Source organism: Heterodontus francisci, chromosome 7, assembly GCF_036365525.1.
Source record: "Heterodontus francisci isolate sHetFra1 chromosome 7, sHetFra1.hap1, whole genome shotgun sequence".
In the NCBI taxonomy this organism is placed as follows: Eukaryota; Metazoa; Chordata; class Chondrichthyes; order Heterodontiformes; family Heterodontidae; genus Heterodontus; species Heterodontus francisci.
In genome coordinates this window covers 90,207,543-90,226,864 of record NC_090377.1, presented here as the reverse complement: position 1 = coordinate 90,226,864, position 19,322 = coordinate 90,207,543, and the positions used below count along the sequence as shown (strand labels likewise).

The 19,322-nt window shown below is 44.5% G+C and overlaps 1 protein-coding gene across 1 annotated transcript in view; it reads right to left on the bottom strand.

Annotated features, from left to right (window-relative positions):
- The window catches only part of ankar (ankyrin and armadillo repeat containing), a 255,424-nt gene that overhangs the window by 213,722 nt on the left and 22,380 nt on the right, over positions 1-19,322 (bottom strand). Inside the window, exons 5-6 of the mRNA XM_068036280.1 lie at positions 13,492-13,672; positions 11,659-11,881 (exon numbers count right to left, since the gene is read on the bottom strand). Of these exons, the coding sequence (XP_067892381.1) occupies positions 11,659-11,881; positions 13,492-13,672 (404 nt within the window). The remainder of the gene's footprint in view (positions 1-11,658; positions 11,882-13,491; positions 13,673-19,322) is intronic.

Here is a 19,322-nt window from a genome sequence, read left to right as displayed (position 1 = left end):
GTGTCTGTTGCAGGAGTGAGAGAAGGTTATGAAAAATAATGACAGTAGAGTTTTCATGCAATATGTATACATTTGCACTCACATCAATGAGGAATTACACTGAAATGCCCGCGATCACGACTGTGCAATCCTTGACGTGATCCTCGTGCATAGGAGTGGGTGCTTTACTGTCTATGATTGTATACATATACTGCATTTTGCTCTCAGGAATAGGCTCCTCCATGTGCCAAACTGACAAAGTAGTCTTCGTCCACGCCTGCATACCTTCGTGAAGTGATTAGTTTTTGAGCATGAGTTGCACTTTTTTCCTTAGTGCCGGACATTTTGAATCCACAGGCACCCCCACAATTTGGGCACGTTTTTGAGGGTGCCTGACTGTGAAAGGGCAAGTGTGATGAGCCTGTTGAGGGCTCTTTGTCTGTACCCTTGCACTTGAGCTGATTAGGCAAGCTGTGTCTGCGAACCTAAGCCTGAGCATTTTTGTGTAACATCTTCAAATCTAACATGGCAGATTCATGGCCTTTTCTAAAGTCAAACCATCATCCTCCATGAGTAGGCATTCCCTAATACATGAGATTGAAGTTTTTTCAACTGGTTGGTCACGAATTAGTTTATTAGTTAGTGTACCAAATTTGGCATGTTGAAGCCAACTGACACAAGACTGCTACACATTGTTTTATGGGCTCACCACTTCCCTGGTATCTCTGGCGGAACATGTATCATTCAATCATCACATTTTTCTTCGAGCCAAAATATTTCTCAAGGGCACTTACTGTCTTATCAAACAAAGTCTTTTCAACCATTATTAGCTGTTTGGATATATGCTGGCCCTCTGCTCTGAGGCAATGCACAAGTATTGCCTTCTTGCAGGTCGCTGCGACATCCGTACCATCCCTACCTGTAGTGAGCAAGTAGATTTCAAACCCAGAAATCCATCTGTCCCACGGAATGGGAGGATCTCCCGGCGATGAGAGGAAACATGCTGGGGCCAGTAAATTTAAATTACTCGCCATCTTCATCACCAAATGTTATGTTTCGTATCCCAAGCGTGAAGAAACAAGACTCATGATTTCTGTGTGTGTAGGCTGCCCAGGTATGTCTTAGTTTAACTTTGGAGCCATGCCCACTCAGGACTGACTGACAGCATAGTAAGTAGACTTACAAACACAGCACAGAGCAATCAATCACTGAGCAATCAAACACAACATGATGTATCACACACCTGAAACATTAACTCTGTTTCTTTCTCCATAGATACTGCCAGATCTGCTGAGTATTTCCAGCACTTCCTGTTTTTACAACACTATGTAATCCTATGTAACTGAGATACAACCCTTCCAATTTTAGTAGAAAAATTGAATCGATTGTTTGCCCTGCTATTTCTAACTGCAATGTAGGGTGCAGGATGTGAATGCCCCTTGGGATTTCCCTTTATATGTCGTAGGGAGGAGAAGGAAGGTAAGCAGGAAGCATTGCTGGATTTGATGGGGGTGAGACAACATCAGAGGAAGAGCGTGCTGCCTTTGAGATACTCAGCTGAGTGGGTCTGTAGATCAATGTGGACATTCCTGGACCTCTCAGACGAAGTATCAGTTTACCAGGAAGTACGAGAGCTCTGACAGCTGCAGGTAAAGGATCCGAAACTGTGCTCCCCATCGTCCACTAATGTTTCAGTGTCCCATAAAATATAATAAAGAGGAAGAAATTGGGCTCTGTTGTGCTTGTTTTTTAGGCACAGCAGAGCTTCCAAATGCTCGAAAATGGGGTCTAGGATGCACACACACACACTTAGAATCATAGAGTCATTACAACACAGAAGGAGGCCATTCAGCCCATTGAGTCCATCTTCTTGGAATAACATTCCTGACATTGACTGCTGCCACTACTTGTTCCACTGCCTCCGAAGCCTACGTCTGAAAGGCTTCCTGTCCCCTGGAGATGCAGATGTCTCTTCTTTTTCCAGCTCTTCCACTGAGACCTCCAATGCATTGTCTGAAAAACTTGGGGTTCATTCTCACACGTGTTCAGCCATTGTTCAAAGTAACACAGTCCAAACTGAATTTTGAAAAAACTCCCACCACTTCTTACAGACATCTCACCTTTAAGAGATGCATGCTGCCTTTAAGTAGCACTAGTCACTCGCGGTATTGGGCCCTCTGCTGATGTGTGCAGCTAACAAACAGTATGGCTAGCGTTAGCTGCCTGCAGAAGTAATTTAAAAGAGCAGGCAGTACAAATTGAACAGGCTGCTGGCAAAGTAAGAAGAGATGTAGGTTAATCCCCATGCCTGTTTTCCTGGGTTATCCATTTCTTCCCCCAAACTTTGTTACCATTTGGAGGGCTTCGAGGGGACACAGGAGATACCATTGTATCAGCTAGTTGGCAGTATACAGATTCATCTACCAGGTCACTGATGCACTATTTGTCAGGGAAAATGGCTACATAGTTTTTTTGAATAAATTCCAGAGAGCAGCCAGCAAAGTGTTGTTGGTTTAATATGTTGCTGATCTGCCCAGGAGGTTGTGTATAACTGCTGTCAGCATTTTGGGCCTGCAAGCTCCATGGTACTATTTAATTAAGGTTCAGATAATGGGGCAGATTTTAACTGTCAGGATTTCCAATGAGAAACCACACCAACAAACTGACTTCGTACCTGGATGAGGCAGGATTTTAATTACTACGCTTCATTTAAATGCTGCTGGACCACTTCCCATCCAGAACTGGAATGAAGAGGGCACTGAGCAGATACTGGCAGGTGAAGATTGGGTGGTGAAGAGCTGCCCACCAGCTTTCAAATAAAAAGTGGGAATGGGATTTTGGGAAATGGCTAGCGGGAGGGAAAGGGAGGAGTCCAGGGCAGGGAAGGCCATGACTTTCCTTGTGAAGCCCAGAGAAGCATTCCTGCTCCTCCTGCTCTCAGAAAGGAAAGTTTTAGACTTACCAGAAAGGACTCTTCGGTCTTAGCAACAGCTGCCAACCTGCTTCTGCCTAGTGGGAAATCTATAGCAGCTTCTCCAGTCAGGCTCTGGTTAAAGTTGAAATTAAAGGACCACGAGTAATGTAAATGCACGAGGCTTCTGCCTGTAAAACACTGCAGATTAATACAGCAATTGTTCAAAAATGGTCGGCATCCAAGCAGGTGAGTAATCTGCTCAATTTAAACTGCCCATCTGCCTGGTTTCTGCTGGATGGGTCAGGTTAAAATCAACTCCAATGCATGATTAGCGATACAAAATAATTTAGGTGAATGCAAGTTTTATTGGCAGCATGCACAATGCTTATATGTTCTGCCAATGCAGCATGGCACCACTGTTTGTGGAAGAACAAGGATTCAAGAACTAGCTGATAGGGGAATTCGAATACTTTACTGTTACTGTGGCTGAAGACTTCCTGATTTCATCACCTACTGCAGCAGAGAAGAGGTATGATGATGCTTCTACCAGAGTCACCATGGAGAACACCACTGGCATACTAAATCAGAGATTCTGCTGTCTGGATAAGTCATGGTGAGTCCCGCAGTGCCATTCAAGATAATCATACCTGCTCTCCATAACCTGAGTATTGAAAGAGCATTCATCCAGAGCAGGCAGAAATGGAGCAGGCACAGGAGGAGTCATAGAGTCATAACGGCACAGAAGGAGGCCATTTGGCCCATTGAGTCCATGCTGCCTCTCTGTAGAGCAATCTAATCAGTCCCATTCCCCAACTACATCCCCGTAGCCCTGTAAGTTTATTTCCCTCAAGTGCCCATTGAATTTCTTTTTAAAATCATGCATTGTCTCCACTTCACACTCAACTAGCTCTTGACATTGAGTGACGAGGTAATTGCCACGTCATAAACATTCTACAATCTATGATGTTCAACCTCATGGTGAGGTTATTAATTTTCATTCAGCATTGCACCATGTCTTTGCACAGTGTTGACGCTGTTGAAAGCCTCCGACATCTCTTGCCACACCCTTTACGACCTTCCTTCCATAGTGCAGAAATAGGATACTCCTCCTCTGCCCTACTACCTGAAATGGCTGTTCAATGGTCTAACTATCAAAATTACCTTCAATTATGCAATCAGCCTGCTGTCACGCCAACTGGCTTTGTTGAAAGATAATTTTCTGTAATCCGCTAACTGGAGATCTGAATCGTTTTTTGAAGAAATTTAAAAGGAACAGTTAAAAAAGGATGACTTTGCTAGATGGCTACCTAATTTGCTACACTGTATCTTACATTGCAAGGAACATAGAACATAGAACAGTACAGCACAGTACAGGCCCTTCGGCCCATGATGTTATGCCGACCCTTTAACCTACTCTAAGATCAAACTACCTACATACCCTTCATTCTACTATCATCCATGTACCTATCCAAGAGTCGCTTAAATGTCCCTAATGTATCTGTTTCCACTACCACCGCTGGCAGTGCATTCCACGCACCCACCACTCTCTGTGTAAAGAACCTACCTCTGACATCTCCCCTAAACCTTCCTCCAATCACCTTAAAATTATGCCCCCTGGTGATAGCCCTTTCCGCCCTGGGAAAAAGTCTCTGGCTATCCACTCTATCTATGCCTCTCATCATCTTGTACACCTCTATCAAGTCACCTCTCATCCTTCTTCGCTCCAATGAGAAAAGCCCTAGCTCCCTCAACCTTTCTTCATAAGACATGCCCTCCAGTCCAGACAGCATCCAGGTGAATCTCCTCTGCACCCTCTCAAAAGCTTCCACATCCTTTCTATAATGAGGCGACCAGAGCTGAACACAATATTCCAAGTGTGGTCTAACCTGGGCTTTATAGAACTGCAGCATAACCTCGCGGCTCTTGAACTCAATCCTCCTGTTCATGAAAGCCAACACCCCATACGCCTTCTTAACAACCCTATCAACTTGGGTGGCAATTTTGAGGGATCTATGGACGTGGACCCCAAGATCCCTCTGTTCCTCCACACTGCCAAGAATCCTGTCTTTAAGCCTGTATTCTGCATTCAAATTCGACCTTCCAAAATGAATCACTTCATACTTTTCCAGGTTGAACTCCATCTGCCACTTCTCAGCCCAGCTCTGCATCCTGTCAATGTCCCATTGCAACCTACAACAGCCCTCCACACTATCCACAACTCCAGCAACCTTTGTGTCATCGGCAAACTTACTAACCCAGCCTTCCACTTCCTCATCCAAGTCATTTATAAAAATCACAAAGAGCAGAGGTCCCAGAACAGATCCCTGCGGAACACCACTGGTCACCAAGCTCCAGGCTGAATACTTTCCATCTACTACCACCCTCTGACTTCTATGGGCCAGCCAATTTTGTATCCAGACAGCCAAATTTCCCTGTATCCCATGCCTCCTTACTTTCTGAATGAGCCTACCATGGGGAACCTTATCAAACGCCTTGCTAAAATCCATATACACCACATCCACTGCTCTTCCTTCATCAATGTGTTTTGTCACATCCTCAAAGAATTCAATAAGGCTTGTGAGGCATGACCTGCTCCTCACAAAGCCATGCTGACTATCTCCAATCAAACTATGCTTTTCAAAATAATCATAAATGCTGTCTCTCAGAATCCTCTCCAATAATTTGCCCACCACTGACGTAAGACTGACTGGTCTGTAATTCCCAGGGTTATCCCTATTCCCTTTCTTGAACAAGGGAATAACATTTGCCACCCTCCAATCATCTGGTACTACTCCAGTGGACAGTGAGGACTCAAAGATCATCGCCAAAGGCGCGGAAATCTCTTCCCTCGCTTCCCGTAATAACCTTGGGTATATCCCGTCTGGCCCCGGGGACTTATCTATCCTCATGTCTTTCAAAATTTCCAGCACATCCTCCTTCTTAACATCAACCTGTTCGAGCATATCAGCCTGTTTCACGCTGTCCTCACAAACGACAAGGTCCCTCTCACTAGTGAATACTGAAGCAAAGTATTTATTTATTTATTTAGAGATACAGCACTGAAACAGGCCCTTCGGCCCACTGAGTCTGTGCGGACCAACAACCACCCATTTATACTAATGCTACATTAATCCCATATTCTCTATCACATCCCCACCATTCTCCTACCACTTACCTACACTAGGGGCAATTTACAATGGCCAATTTACCTATCAACCTGCAAGTCTTTTGGAGGTGGGAGGAAACCGGAGCACCCGGCGGAAAACCATGCAGACACAGGGAGAACTTGCAAACTCCGCACAGGCAGTACCCAGAACTGAACCCGGGTCGCTGGAGCTGTGAGGCTTTATTCATTACGGACCCCCCCTACCTCCTCTGACTCCAGGCACAAGTTTCCTCCACTATCCCTGATCGGCCCTACCCTCACTCTGCCCATCCTCTTGTTCCTCACATAAGTGTAGAACGCCTTGGGATTTTCCTTAATCCTACCCGCCAAGACTTTTTCATGTCCCCTTCTAGCTCTCCTAAGTCCATTCTTCAGTTCCTTCCTAGCTACCTTGTAACCCTCTAGAGCCCTGTCTGATCCTTGCTTCCTCAACCTTAAGTAAGCTTCCTTCTTCCTCTTGACTAGCTGTTCCACATCTCTTGTCATTCAAGGTTCCTTCACCCTACCATCCCTTCCTTGCCTCATCGGGACAAACCTATCCAGCTGTCGCAGCAAGTGCTCCCTAAACAACCTCCACATTTTTGTTGTGCATTTCCCTGAGAACATCTGTTCCCAATTTAAGCTCCCCAGTTCCTGCCTAATAGCATTGTAATTCCCCCTCCCGCAATTAAATATTTTCCCATCCCGTCTGCTCCTATCCCTCTCCATGACTATAGTAAAGGTCAGGGAGTTGTGATCACTATCACCGAAATGCTCTCCCACCGAGAGATCTGCCAACTGGCCTGGTTCGTTGCCAAGCACCAAATCCAATATAGCCTCCCCTCTAGTCGGCCTATCTACATATTGAGTCAGGAAACCTTCCTGGACACACCTGACAAAATCTGCTCCATCCAAACTATTTGCACTAAGGAGGTTCCAATCAATATTAGGGAAGTTGAAGTCACCCATGACAACAACCCTATTACTTCTGCACCTTTCCAAAATCTGCCTCCCAATCTGTTCCTCCGTGTCTCTGTTGCTATTGGGGGGTCTATAGAAAACTCCCAATTAAGTGACTGCTCCTTTCCTGTTTCTGAATTCCACCCATACTGACTCAGTAGACAAACCCTCCTCGATGACCTCCCTTTCTGCAGCTGTGATACTATCCCTGATTAGCGATGCCACTCCCCACCTCTTTTACCTCCCTCCCTATTCCTTTTGAAACATCTAAACCCCGGAACATCCAACATACATTCCTGCCCCTGTGATATCCAAGCCTCCGTAATGGCCACAACATCGTAGCTCCAAGTACTGATCCATGCTCTAAGTTCATCACCCTTATTCTTGACACTTCTTGTGTTAAAATAGACACACTTCAACCCATCATACTGGCTGTAACTTTGCCCTGTCAACTGTCTAACCTTCCTCGCAGACTCTCTGCACTCTGCATCTGCCTGTTCAACAGCTACTCCATCCACTGATCCGTAGGTCCGGTTCCCATCCCCCTGCCAAACTAGTTTAAACCCTCCCGAAGAGCTCTAGCAAACCTCCCGCCCAGGATATTGGTGCCCCTCCAGTTCAGATGCAACCCGTCCTTCTTGTACAGGTCCCACCTTCCCCAGAAGGTATCCCAATGATCCACATATCTGAAGCCCTCCCTCCTACACCAGCTCTGTAGCCACGTGTTCAGCTGCACTCGCTCTCTGCTTCTAGCCTCACTAGCACGTGGAAACGGTATCAATCCTGAGATTACTACTCTGCTCGTCCTGCCTTTTAGCTTCCAACCTAACTCCCTATATTCGCTTTTCAGGTCCTCATCCCTTTTCCTAGCTATGTCATTGGTACCAATGTGTACCACGACTTCTGGCTGCTCCCCCTCCCCCTTAAGAATCCCGTAGACTCGATCCGAGACATCCCTGACCCTGGCACCCGGGAGGCAACATACCATCCAGGAGTCTCGTTCGCGACCACAGAATCTCCTGTCTGTTCCTCTAACCATTGAATCTCCTATCACTATCGCTCTCCTGTTCTCCCCCCTTCCCTTTGAGCTACAGAGTCAGGCTCAGTGCCAGAGACCTGGCCGCTGTGGCTTTCCCCTGGTAGGTCCCCCCCCCACCAACAGTATCCAAAACGGTATACTTATTATTGAGGGGAACGGCCACAGGGGATCCCTGCACTGTGCACCTGTTCCCTTTCCCTCCCCTGACCGTCACCCAGCTACCTTTATCCTGTAACTTAGATGTCACTACTTCCCTATAACTGCTCTCTATCACCCCCTCAGCCTCCTGAATGATCCGAAGTTCATCCAGCTCCAGCTCCAGTTCCCTAATGCGGTCTGTGAAGAGCTGGAGTTGGGTGCACTTCTCGCAGGTGAAGTCAGCAGGGACACAAGTGGTGACCCTTACCTCCTACATCCTGCAAGAGGAGCATGCCACTGCCCTAGCTTCCGTCCCCTCTGCTCTAAATTGACAACAGAGAATTTTAAAAAAATAAAGGAAAAAAAATAAAGGAAAACCTTACCTTACCAAACCCTCCACACAAGAGTCCTTTTTTTTTGGTTAGAGGAGGAGGATGGGTGGGAGACACTACGCGTGTAGTGTTTCGGGTTTAGCCACTGCCCGAATATATAGGTTCACTTACCCAGTTCACTTACAAGGACTGTAAGGAGGGAAACGAAATGGCAGCAAGAACCCAGTGGGGGTCCTTCTCTCTCTCTCGCTCTCTCTCTCTATTTCAGCTTGAAAGCTTCAAATTCTGCCCATTGACTGACCACCTTTGCATACAATCAGAAACTCCTTTACAGGAAAGCATCTGCCTTGTTATCTCCAAGAGACACACCGAACCACTCATCTACCTCTTCGAACTCCGCCGACTGTATACCCTTTTTTCTATCGACTTTAACTCAACCAATCTACTTTTCCCCACTCTGTAACCTATTTGTGTGTGTGTAAATGTCCAGTGTGTGTGTGAGTGAAAGTTGGCACGTGGTTTATTATTTTTATTAGTTTGGTTTAGTACAATAAAGTTAATCTCTTTGTTAACTCAGGAAAACCTGCCCGACTGGTTCTTGTTATGATCTTAGCAAGTAAGTAAACATGTACTGAATTGGCCAGTACATTCACTTTAAGAAAGAATTTATCCTGTTATGGTCAAAGAAGGAGAGGGAAAAGAGGGAAGCCCTTTTACTCCTCCTCACTTGACCATAACACTTCTTTACAGTCGTGTTGTTTTGTTTTCTGCTGCCACAAAATCTCGTTTCTTTGCACTGATATTTAAAAATTATCTTCTCGCAATCTCAGAAGGGCTCCAGGATATTTTCCTGCAAGCTGTTGGCTTTCACACTGCTCACCTAGACTCAGACTTCCCTGATCACACCACAGGCTCTTCAAAGACCCAGATATTCTCCACACCTTTTAGCAACCATAGGTCTATAATGCTTGCAGTAGCACTTGAATTTCCTGTGTCCTTAAAACTCAGCTCAATAGGCGGGATAGCATTGGCTATGGAATGCCCACGACAGATACATTAGTATGGAGAGGAAATAAATTTTGTGCCAAAGAAAACAATGTTGAGTTTAGTTAATTGTTTCACTTACGCAAACAATGTTGGTTCAGTACAATGCCATTGTCTACGTTGTTTAGTCTTTGTTTCCATTTTGCATCCTTTAGCATCATTGACATATATTACATCCATTAACTCAAGCAATTTCCTTCACTGTCACACACAGAGGCAGAGATTACAACTAAATAAGCTCATATACACACAGGGATTTTCAGCATTCTCATATGCGTGGTAAATGTGTACCTTAATATTGCCTCTGCTCCAAATAGAAAATAACTCCTTTATGACACCTTTGCCTCTCAACAGTCTTCAATCAAAAGGCCATTAGTCCATCAAGCATCACTTCTGCCTTTTAATCATTTTCCGATCACCATCGTAGCCCTTTACGGGTCATTCTATGGAGTAGATTTTGACTTTTGAGTGGCCGGCCAGCAGAGTGCACTCACTGACAGGAAACCCCCACAATTTTGGCAGACACCAGTTTTGATCCAGAGGAATATCAGTCTGCTGGCATGCGGGCTATAGCTGCTGGTAAGTTGGGGGCGGGTGGGTGGTGGGTGGAGGAGGAAGCGAGGCAGAGGGGGTGCACACAGACTGGCACCAGTTTGCAGGATTTTTGTGGGGCCTGGAGGAACATTCTCTCCTAAACATCATAATTAGAGGCGTATGTATGTCATGGGACCCCAATTTGCATGTTAAAAGGGACATACTGCCTGAAACAGGCAAGCAATTCAACCTCCCAGTGATAGGTCCTTGTGAAAGTTGTACTCGTTTAGTATTTTATAAGAAATTACTGCTTTATATCTACTTACAGGGCTTCGCATGAGATCCTGGGAAGTTATGATTTTCACAGTCCAGAAGAAAAACCTCAGCAAAGTGATTACAGAATAGTTGAAACTGCACAGAAGCAGGAGGCTTTTCATTTTATTAAATGACCTTTGTAATTGTTTCATTGTCATCCATAAATATTTCTTGTACTGTAGTATTCTTTTTGAAAACTAATTAGTATATCGGGATTATTTGATGGCAAGTAACAATATGCTTTTGCACAGAGCTGCAGCTCTACTGCTTCAGGAGTTGGCAGACACCAATTCCACTTGGTGTTGCTGCTGAGTCATTCACATGATCAGATTAAAATGCAGTGTGGACATAATTGGAGCACGATTTTGACCTTCTAATTAAGACCCCATTTGCTTCTGGCAGATGTCTGCCATGCAACCAGAAACTAATGGGGGGGAGTAGGGGGGGGGGGGGGGGAAGCGAGAACAATGAAGTAAATATTTCTCATATCCTACAACTGAGATTGACAGGCAAGTTATCAGTCACTAGGTATGATGAAACGATAGATTTTATGGAGGCTTAATAAACTTGCTTTGCAGCAATAAACCAGAAATCTTGCAATTTTATTAACATACTTAGAACCATTACTGCTGCTCCTCTCACTGTGCCCCACAGTTTAAGAATATATTGCTGTAAAAAGTGGCTTCTTTGTTGAAGACGACGTTTCCAGTATTGCAGAAATACATTAGAAAATTTACAAGTTGTTCTTTAAATAAAGAGCAAGTTGTCAATACTAAAGTTTGAAAGTAGTTAAATGCGTTGTCAGGAAAGTAATAATTTCAGAACTTCAATTCTAGCAAAATAAATTACGATGTTTCGGTTAATTTAGACAATTAAAAAATCTCTAATTTAAGAGATCTTGGATACTTACCAATATTAAATTTTCCAGTGAAACACCTTTTCAATATTGACATCTATGAATATTATTTTAATACATATGTCCAACAGACTGTGAAAGGTGTGTGGATGGGAATAGGCAGGGCAGACTATGTCCTATTATTCCATGGTATGAACAGTCTGGACATTAAATAATTACGATAGAATATTTTTCTTTTGTTAATTAGGTATCGTCTGAAAAAAATGTTTCTAGTAAACTTTGCATTGTCTTGGTATTCTGCATTTTACAATCCAATATTTTGAAAATTAAACTTGGTTTTGAAAGTATTAAATTACTAGAAGATGCTGTACACACAAAAACTGGCTGGCTTTTGGAGGTTACCTGAATTTTGGAAATTGTCACTGCGACGCTGGTTGACTTTCAGGTGTACTGTGGTCAGCTGACAGATAATTGACACATGGTTATGTATCGCAGCATGATGAACAAGTGCATAACCAGCTTCATTTACAACTCGAAGTTGAGATATTGGATTTTGTTGGCAGTACGTGTGAAAGACGGCAGTAAGTCCACTCTTGGTAGCAGCTATTAGACCAGTGGACAAATCCTGGATGGCAAAAAATGAAGAAGCTATGACAGTTGCATGACATTTACATCATTGCACAGATTCCTTAAGAATTGGGTTTTCAGAACATTTGTGAAATGATTTAGTTGAACGTTTGAATTTCCATTTATAAGGGATGAGCACCTGAATCTGTTTCGTCAGACACAGCATTTTTAGAATAAAATGTTTATTTTTTAAAAATCCTAGTAATGCAGATGTGGTATTATTGATACACAGTATGGCTTGTTTCTGTGCTGTACATTCTATATAATTCTATGTAAGAAAATACAGTTCCTTCACTGGCTAATAGACCATTTGAACCCATTCTTAGGGGTTTTCACATTACAAACTTCTAAACAAAAATTACATTAAAGAAAACGGTGAGAGGAGAACAAATAGCAGGACAATACCAGGTCTCAGAGGAGATGTACTGGTAGGTACAGAAGTCAAAGATGTTGTGGCAGAGACTTTTGCCTTAGTACACTTGCAACTTCTGTTGAAAGTGATCCACTTCGAGGGCTGTGATGAAGAATGGGTTGGGTACCTTGCACTTTCCAGCCACTTCAACTGGTAATAGTCAATTGCAGACTGAATCAAGGATCATCCTTGCCCATACGATTCAGTACCATATCTTGTAATTTATTATCAACATTGTTGGGTCAAAATCCTGGAACTCCTTACCTAACAAATGTGTGCAAGTACCTACACATGCCAACATACGCACTACCGAGTCAGCGGCGCTTGAGATGGCTTGGCCATGTGAGCCGCATGGAAGATGGCAGGATCCCCAAAGACACATTGTACATCGAGCTCGCCACTGGTATCAGACACACCAGCAGTCCATGTCTCCGCTTTAAAGACGTCTGCAAACGTGACATGAAGTCCTGTGACATTGATCACAAGTTGTGGGAGTCAGTTGCCAGCGTTCGCCAGAGCTGGCGGGCAGCCATAAAGGCGGGGCTAAAGTGTGGCGAGTCGAAGAGACTTAGCAGTTGGCAGGAAAAAAGACAGAGGCGCAAGGGGAGAGCCAACTGTGTAACAGCCCCGACAAACAAATTTTTCTGCAACACCTGTGGAAGAGCCTGTTACTCTAGAATTGGCCTTTTCTAGCCACTCCAGGCGCTGCTCCACACACCACTGACCACCTCCAGGCGCTTACCCATTGTCTCTCGAGATAAGGAGGCCAAAGAAGACCTACACAGAATGCAACAGTTCAAGAAGATGCTTCACCACTACTTTCTCAAAGGCAACTAAGGACGGGCAATAAATACTGGCCTTTCTAGCAATACCCATATCCCATGATAAGAAAACTAAAATTACACAATGAACCAGTGGAGAGCTCACTGAACATTTTTCTAATCTAAAACAAGGTCCTACTTTCCATAACTAAAATATTTTAAGTAATATATTTAATTATAAATGGTGCCTTGTTACCCTTTATATTTGTACTCCTATATAACCGTCCAAAGTCTTTCAGTCACTAGTCACATACATGGTAAATAGCTGCCAATATTGTTTATCATAATTGTCATGAGGTATAATACAAAGAATTAAAAGCTGCATGGCTATAATTTACTAAGTATTTCTGTGTGGCAAAAAAACATTCTTCGTACCTTGCATTTTATGGCATTTTTATGACCAATTTTTTTCTTTAATTGTTCATTCAACTGGACTCCATTTAATGGTAGCTTATCGGATTTGAGCATACGAATTGTTTCACTCATGGCTCCCCACCACTGAACCTTCTGAAATGTCTGAAAGAGGTTTTCCAGTTCTACAGAGATTACATAATAGCTGTAAAAATAACATTAAAACAAGACATTTTTAAACATGGATTAACATGCAATTTTCTATGAAACTCCAAACATTCTAAGAATCAAGGTAAAAGCAAAAAGATCTCTGATGGTCCAACAGGCAAAAATACTGCCCAGTGTGGATCTAAACTATTTAGATCTTTGGTCCGTGCTGAGTCACCTGATCTCAGCAAGGGCAGAAATTACAATGCTACTATTGGCTTCATTGCACTGGGCTAGGGAAGAAGTAAAAAAAAATCAACCTGAGATCCCATGTGCCACTGGAAAATATATGTGGTGATATGATCAAGTTCATATTCTAATGTGATGCTGTCCATAATCAAATACTCTTCCAACAGATTCAGAAGTCAACTGCTACTGTTTTACAGAGGTTTTCTGGCAGTTCATTACATTGCATTACATTGAAAATTGCTTCCAATGTTTCCTGATACTGACTTAGCAGAGGAAGATGAGCAGAGCAGATAATGGCTGCCTAAGATTTCAAGAGTCACTAAGGATATGCTGTCTGGATTTGCCAATATGTCACCCAATGCGTCAACATACCCTGAAGATATTTGAAGGGCACTACTTCTGGGGCTGAGATTAAAGAGGGGGCAGTTAGATGATCTGATTCAGAAAGACCTACACAACCTTAAATATTGGGCAGCACTGCCAGTGACTGTCAAGGTGACTAGACAATTGTTATGCCTTAAAGCTTCTTCCAAGTTAGTAGTATTAGCTAATTTTCTGTCCATAACTGCATCAATCAATCTGGTGCTTTAATCAGGTAGGCCAACGCTTTTCTCACCAATCAAAACAGCAACAAGACAGGGCTGCCGAATTCCATCGGACTGATAACAGAAAAAACGTTTATTGAATCAATGTGCAGTTTGCCTGTGACCATCAGCACTGTATTATCAAGTCAATGCATGTACAATGGTTCAAGTCTATGCCAATCATCTGTGCTGGCTTATTTGAAAGCATAAAAAAGCTGAAAAAATGGTTCTAATTTTAGAATTTAGAACATTACAGCGCAGTACAGGCCCTTCGGCCCTCGATGTTGCGCCGACCTGTGAAACCATCTGACCTACACTATTCCATTTTCATCCATATGTCTATCCAATGACCACTTAAATGCCCTTAAAGTTGGCAAGTCTACTACTGTTGCAGGCAGGGCGCTCCACGCCCCTACTACTCTCTGAGTAAAGAAACTACCTCTGACATCTGTCCTATATCTATCACCCCTCAACTTAAAGCTATGTCCCCTCGTGTTTGCCATCACCATCCGAGGAAAAAGACTCTCACTATCCACCCTATCTAACCCTCTGATTATCTTATATGTCTCTATTAAGTCACCTCTCCTCCTCCTTCTCTCCAACGAAAACAACCTCAAGTCCCTCAGCCTTTCCTCGTAAGACCTTCCCTCCATACCAGGCAACATCCTCGTAAATCTCCTCTGCACCCTTTCCATAGCTTCCACATCCTTCCTATAATGCGGTGACCAGAACTGCACGCAATACTCCAGGTGCGGTCTCACCAGAGTTTTGTACAGCTGCAGCATGACCTCGTGGCTCCGAAACTCGATCCCCCTACTAATAAAAGCTAACACACCATATGCCTTCTTAACAGCCCTATTAACCTGGGTAGCAACTTTCAGGGATTTATGCACCTGGACACCAAGATCTCTCTGTTCATCTACACTACCAAGAATCTTCCCATTAGCCTAGTACTCTGCATTCCTGTTACTCCTTCCAAAGTGAATCACCTCGCACTTTTCCGCATTAAACTCCATTTGCCATCTCTCAGACCAGCTCTGCAGCCTATCTATGTCCCTCTGTACCCTACAACATCCTTCAGCACTATCCACAACTCCACCGACCTTAGTGTCATCCGCAAATTTACTAACCCACCCTTCTACACCCTCTTCCAGGTCATTTATAAAAATGACAAACAGCAGTGGCCCCAAAACAGATCCTTGCGGTACACCACTAGTAACTAAACTCCAGGATGAACATTTGCCATCAACCACCACCCTCTGTCTTCTTTCAGCTAGCCAATTTCTGATCCAAAGCTCTAAATCACCTTCAACCCCATACTTCCGTATTTTCTGCAATAGCCTACCATGGGGAACCTTATCAAACGCCTTACTGAAATCCATATACACCACATCCACTGCTTTACCCTCATCCACCTGTTTGGTCACCTTCTCGAAAAACTCAATAAGGTTTGTGAGGCACGACCTACCCGTCACAAAACCGTGCTGACTATCGCTAATGAACTTATTCTTTTCAAGATGATTATAAATCCTGTCTCTTATAACCTTTTCCAACATTTTACCCACAACCGAAGTAAGGCTCACAGGTCTATAATTACCAGGGCTGTCTCTACTCCCCTTCTTGAACAAGGGGACAACATTTGCTATCCTCCAGTCTTCCGGCACTATTCCTGTCGACAATGACGACATAAAGATCAAGGACAAAGGCTCTGCAATCTCTTCCCTAGCTTCCCAGAGAATCCTAGGATAAATCCCATCTGGCCCAGGGGACTTATCTATTTTCACACTTTCCAAAATTGCTAACACCTCCTCCTTGTGAACCTCAATCCCATCTAGCCTAGTAGCCTGAATCTCAGTATTCTCCTCGACAACATTTTCTTTCTCTACTGTAAATACTGACGCAAAATATTCATTTAACACTTCCCCTACCTCCTCTGATTCCACACACAACTTTCCACTACTATCCTTGATTGGCCCTAATCTAACTCTAGTCATTCTTTTATTCCTGATATACCTATAGAAAGCCTTAGGGTTTTCCCTGATCCTATCCGCCAATGACTTCTCGTGTCCTCTCCTTGCTCTTCTTAGCTCTCCCTTTAGATCCTTCCTGGCTAGCTTGTAACTCTCAAGCGCCCTAACTGAGCCTTCACGTCTCATCCTAACATAAGCCTTCTTCTTCCTCTTGACAAGCGCTTCAACTTCTTTAGTAAACCACGGCTCCCTCGCTCGACAACTTCCTCCCTGCCTCACAGGTACATACTTATCAAGGACACGCAGTAGCTGCTCCTTGAATAAGCTCCACATTTCGATTGTTCCCATCCCCTGCAGTTTCCTTCCCCATCCTACGCATCCTAAATCTTGCCTAATCGCATCATAATTTCCTTTCCCCCAGCTATAATTTTTGCCCTGCGGTATATACCTGTCCCTGCCCATCGCTAAGGTAAACCTAACTGAATTGTGATCACTATCACCAAAGTGCTCACCTGCATCTAAATCTAACACCTGGCCGGGTTCATTACCCAGTACCAAATCCAATGTGGCATCGCCCCTGGTTGGCCTGTCTACATACTGTGTCAGAAAACCCTCCTGCACACACTGGACAAAAACTGACCCATCTAAAGTACTCGAACTATAGTATTTCCAGTCGATATTTGGAAAGTTAAAGTCCCCCATAACAACTACCCTGTTACTCTCATCCCTGTCGAGAATCATCTTCGCTATCCTTTCCTCTACATCTCTGGAACTATTCGGAGGTCTATAAAAGACTCCCAACAGGGTGACCTCACCTCTCCTGTTTCTAACCTCGGCCCATACTACCTCAGTAGACGAGTCCTCAAACGTCCTTTCTGTCGCTGTAATACTCTCCTTGATTAACAATGCCACACCCCCCCCTCTTTTACCATCTTCTCTGTTCTTACTGAAACAGCTAAATCCCGGAACCTGCAACATCCATTCCTGCCCCTGCTCTACCCATGTCTCCGAAATGGCCACTACATCGAGATCCCAGGTACCAACCCATGCTGCAAGCTCACCCACCTTATTCCGGATGCTCCTGGCGTTGAAGTAGACACACTTTAAACCAGGTTCTTGCTTGCCAGTGCCCTCTTGCGTCCTTGTAACCTTATCCCTGACCTCACTACTCTCAACATCCTGTACACTGGCACTACATTTTAGGTTCCCATTCCCCTGCTGAATTAGTTTAAACCCCCCTGAAGAGCACAAGCAAATCTCCCCCCCAGGATATTGGTACCCCTCTGGTTCAGGTGAAGACCATCCTGTTTGTAGAGGTCCCACCTACCCCAGAAAGAGCCCCAATTATCCAGGAAACCAAAACCCTCCCTCCTGCACCATCCCTGCAGCCACGTGTTCAACTCCTCTCTCTCCCTATTCCTCGCTTCGCTATCATGTGGCACGGGCAACAACCCAGAGATAACAACTCTGTTTGTTCTCGCTCTAAGCTTCCACCCTAGCTCCCTGAATTTCTGCCTTAAATCCCCATCTCTCTTCCTACCTATGTCGTTGGTGCCTATGTGGACCACGACTTGGGGCTGCTCCCCCTCCCCCTTAAGGATCCCAAAAACACGATCCGAGACATCACGAACCCTGGCACCTGGGAGGCAACATACCAACCGTGAGTCTCTCTCGTTCCCACAGAACCTCCTATCTGTTCCCCTAACTATGGAGTCCCCAATGACTAATGCTCTGCTCCTCTTCCCCCTTCCCTTCTGAGCAACAGGGACAGACTCTGTGCCAGATACCTGTACCCCATTGCATACCCCTGGTAAGTCGTCCCCCGCAACAGTATCCAAAACGGTATACCTGTTGTTGAGGGAAACGGCCACAGGGGATCCCTGCACTGCCTGCTGGTTCCCTCTCCTTCCCCTGACGGTAACCCATCTACCTACTTCTTTTACCTGAGGTGTGACTACCTCCCCATAACTCCTCTCAATAACCCCCTCCGCCTCCCGAATTATCCGAAGTTCATCCAGCTCCAGCTCCAGTTCCCTAACGCAGTTCTCGAGGAGCTGGAGTTGGGTGCACTTCCCGCAGATGCAGTCAGCAGGGACACTCTTGGCGACCCTTACCTCCCATAGGAGCAACCTATATGATAGGATGTTGGCTTGTATGGCGATCTAGAGGTGAGTAGGAAAAATTCTAGCCGCAGTATTTGATCAACCTAAATAGATCACATTTATGAGCCAGGTGGCTAGTGAGTGTTACAACTTGGCTAGTTCATTATTAGATTACCAAGTCTGTTATAGAGAATTATCATGGTTCCAATCTGCCATTGTAAAGTGTAAAGAAATGGCCTTCCTTCAATCTTAAGGTCAGAAGTGGGGATGTTTGCTGATGATTGCACAATGTTCAGCACCATTCGCGACTCCTCAAATAGTGAAGCAGTCCGTGTAGGAATGCAGCGAGACCTGGACAATATCCAGGCTTAGGCTGATAAGCGGCAAGTAACATTCGTGCCACACAAGTGCCAGGCAATAACCATCTCCAACAAGAGAGAATCTAAACATCTCCCCTTGACCTTCAATGCCATTACCATCACTGAATCCCCCACTATCAACATCCTAATGACTACCATTGACCAGAAACTGAACTGGAGTAGCCATATAAATACCGTGGCTACAAGAGCAGGTCAGAGGCTGGGAATCCTGCGGCGAGTAACTCACCTCCTGACTCCCCAAAGCCTGTCCACTATCTACAAGGCACAAGTCAAGAGTGTGATGGAATACGCTCCACTTGCCTGGATGGGTGCAGCTCCAACAACACTCAAGAAGCTCAACACCATCCAGGACAAAGCAGCCCACTTGATTGGCACACCATCCACAAACATTCACTCCCTCCACCACCGACACTCAGTGGCAGC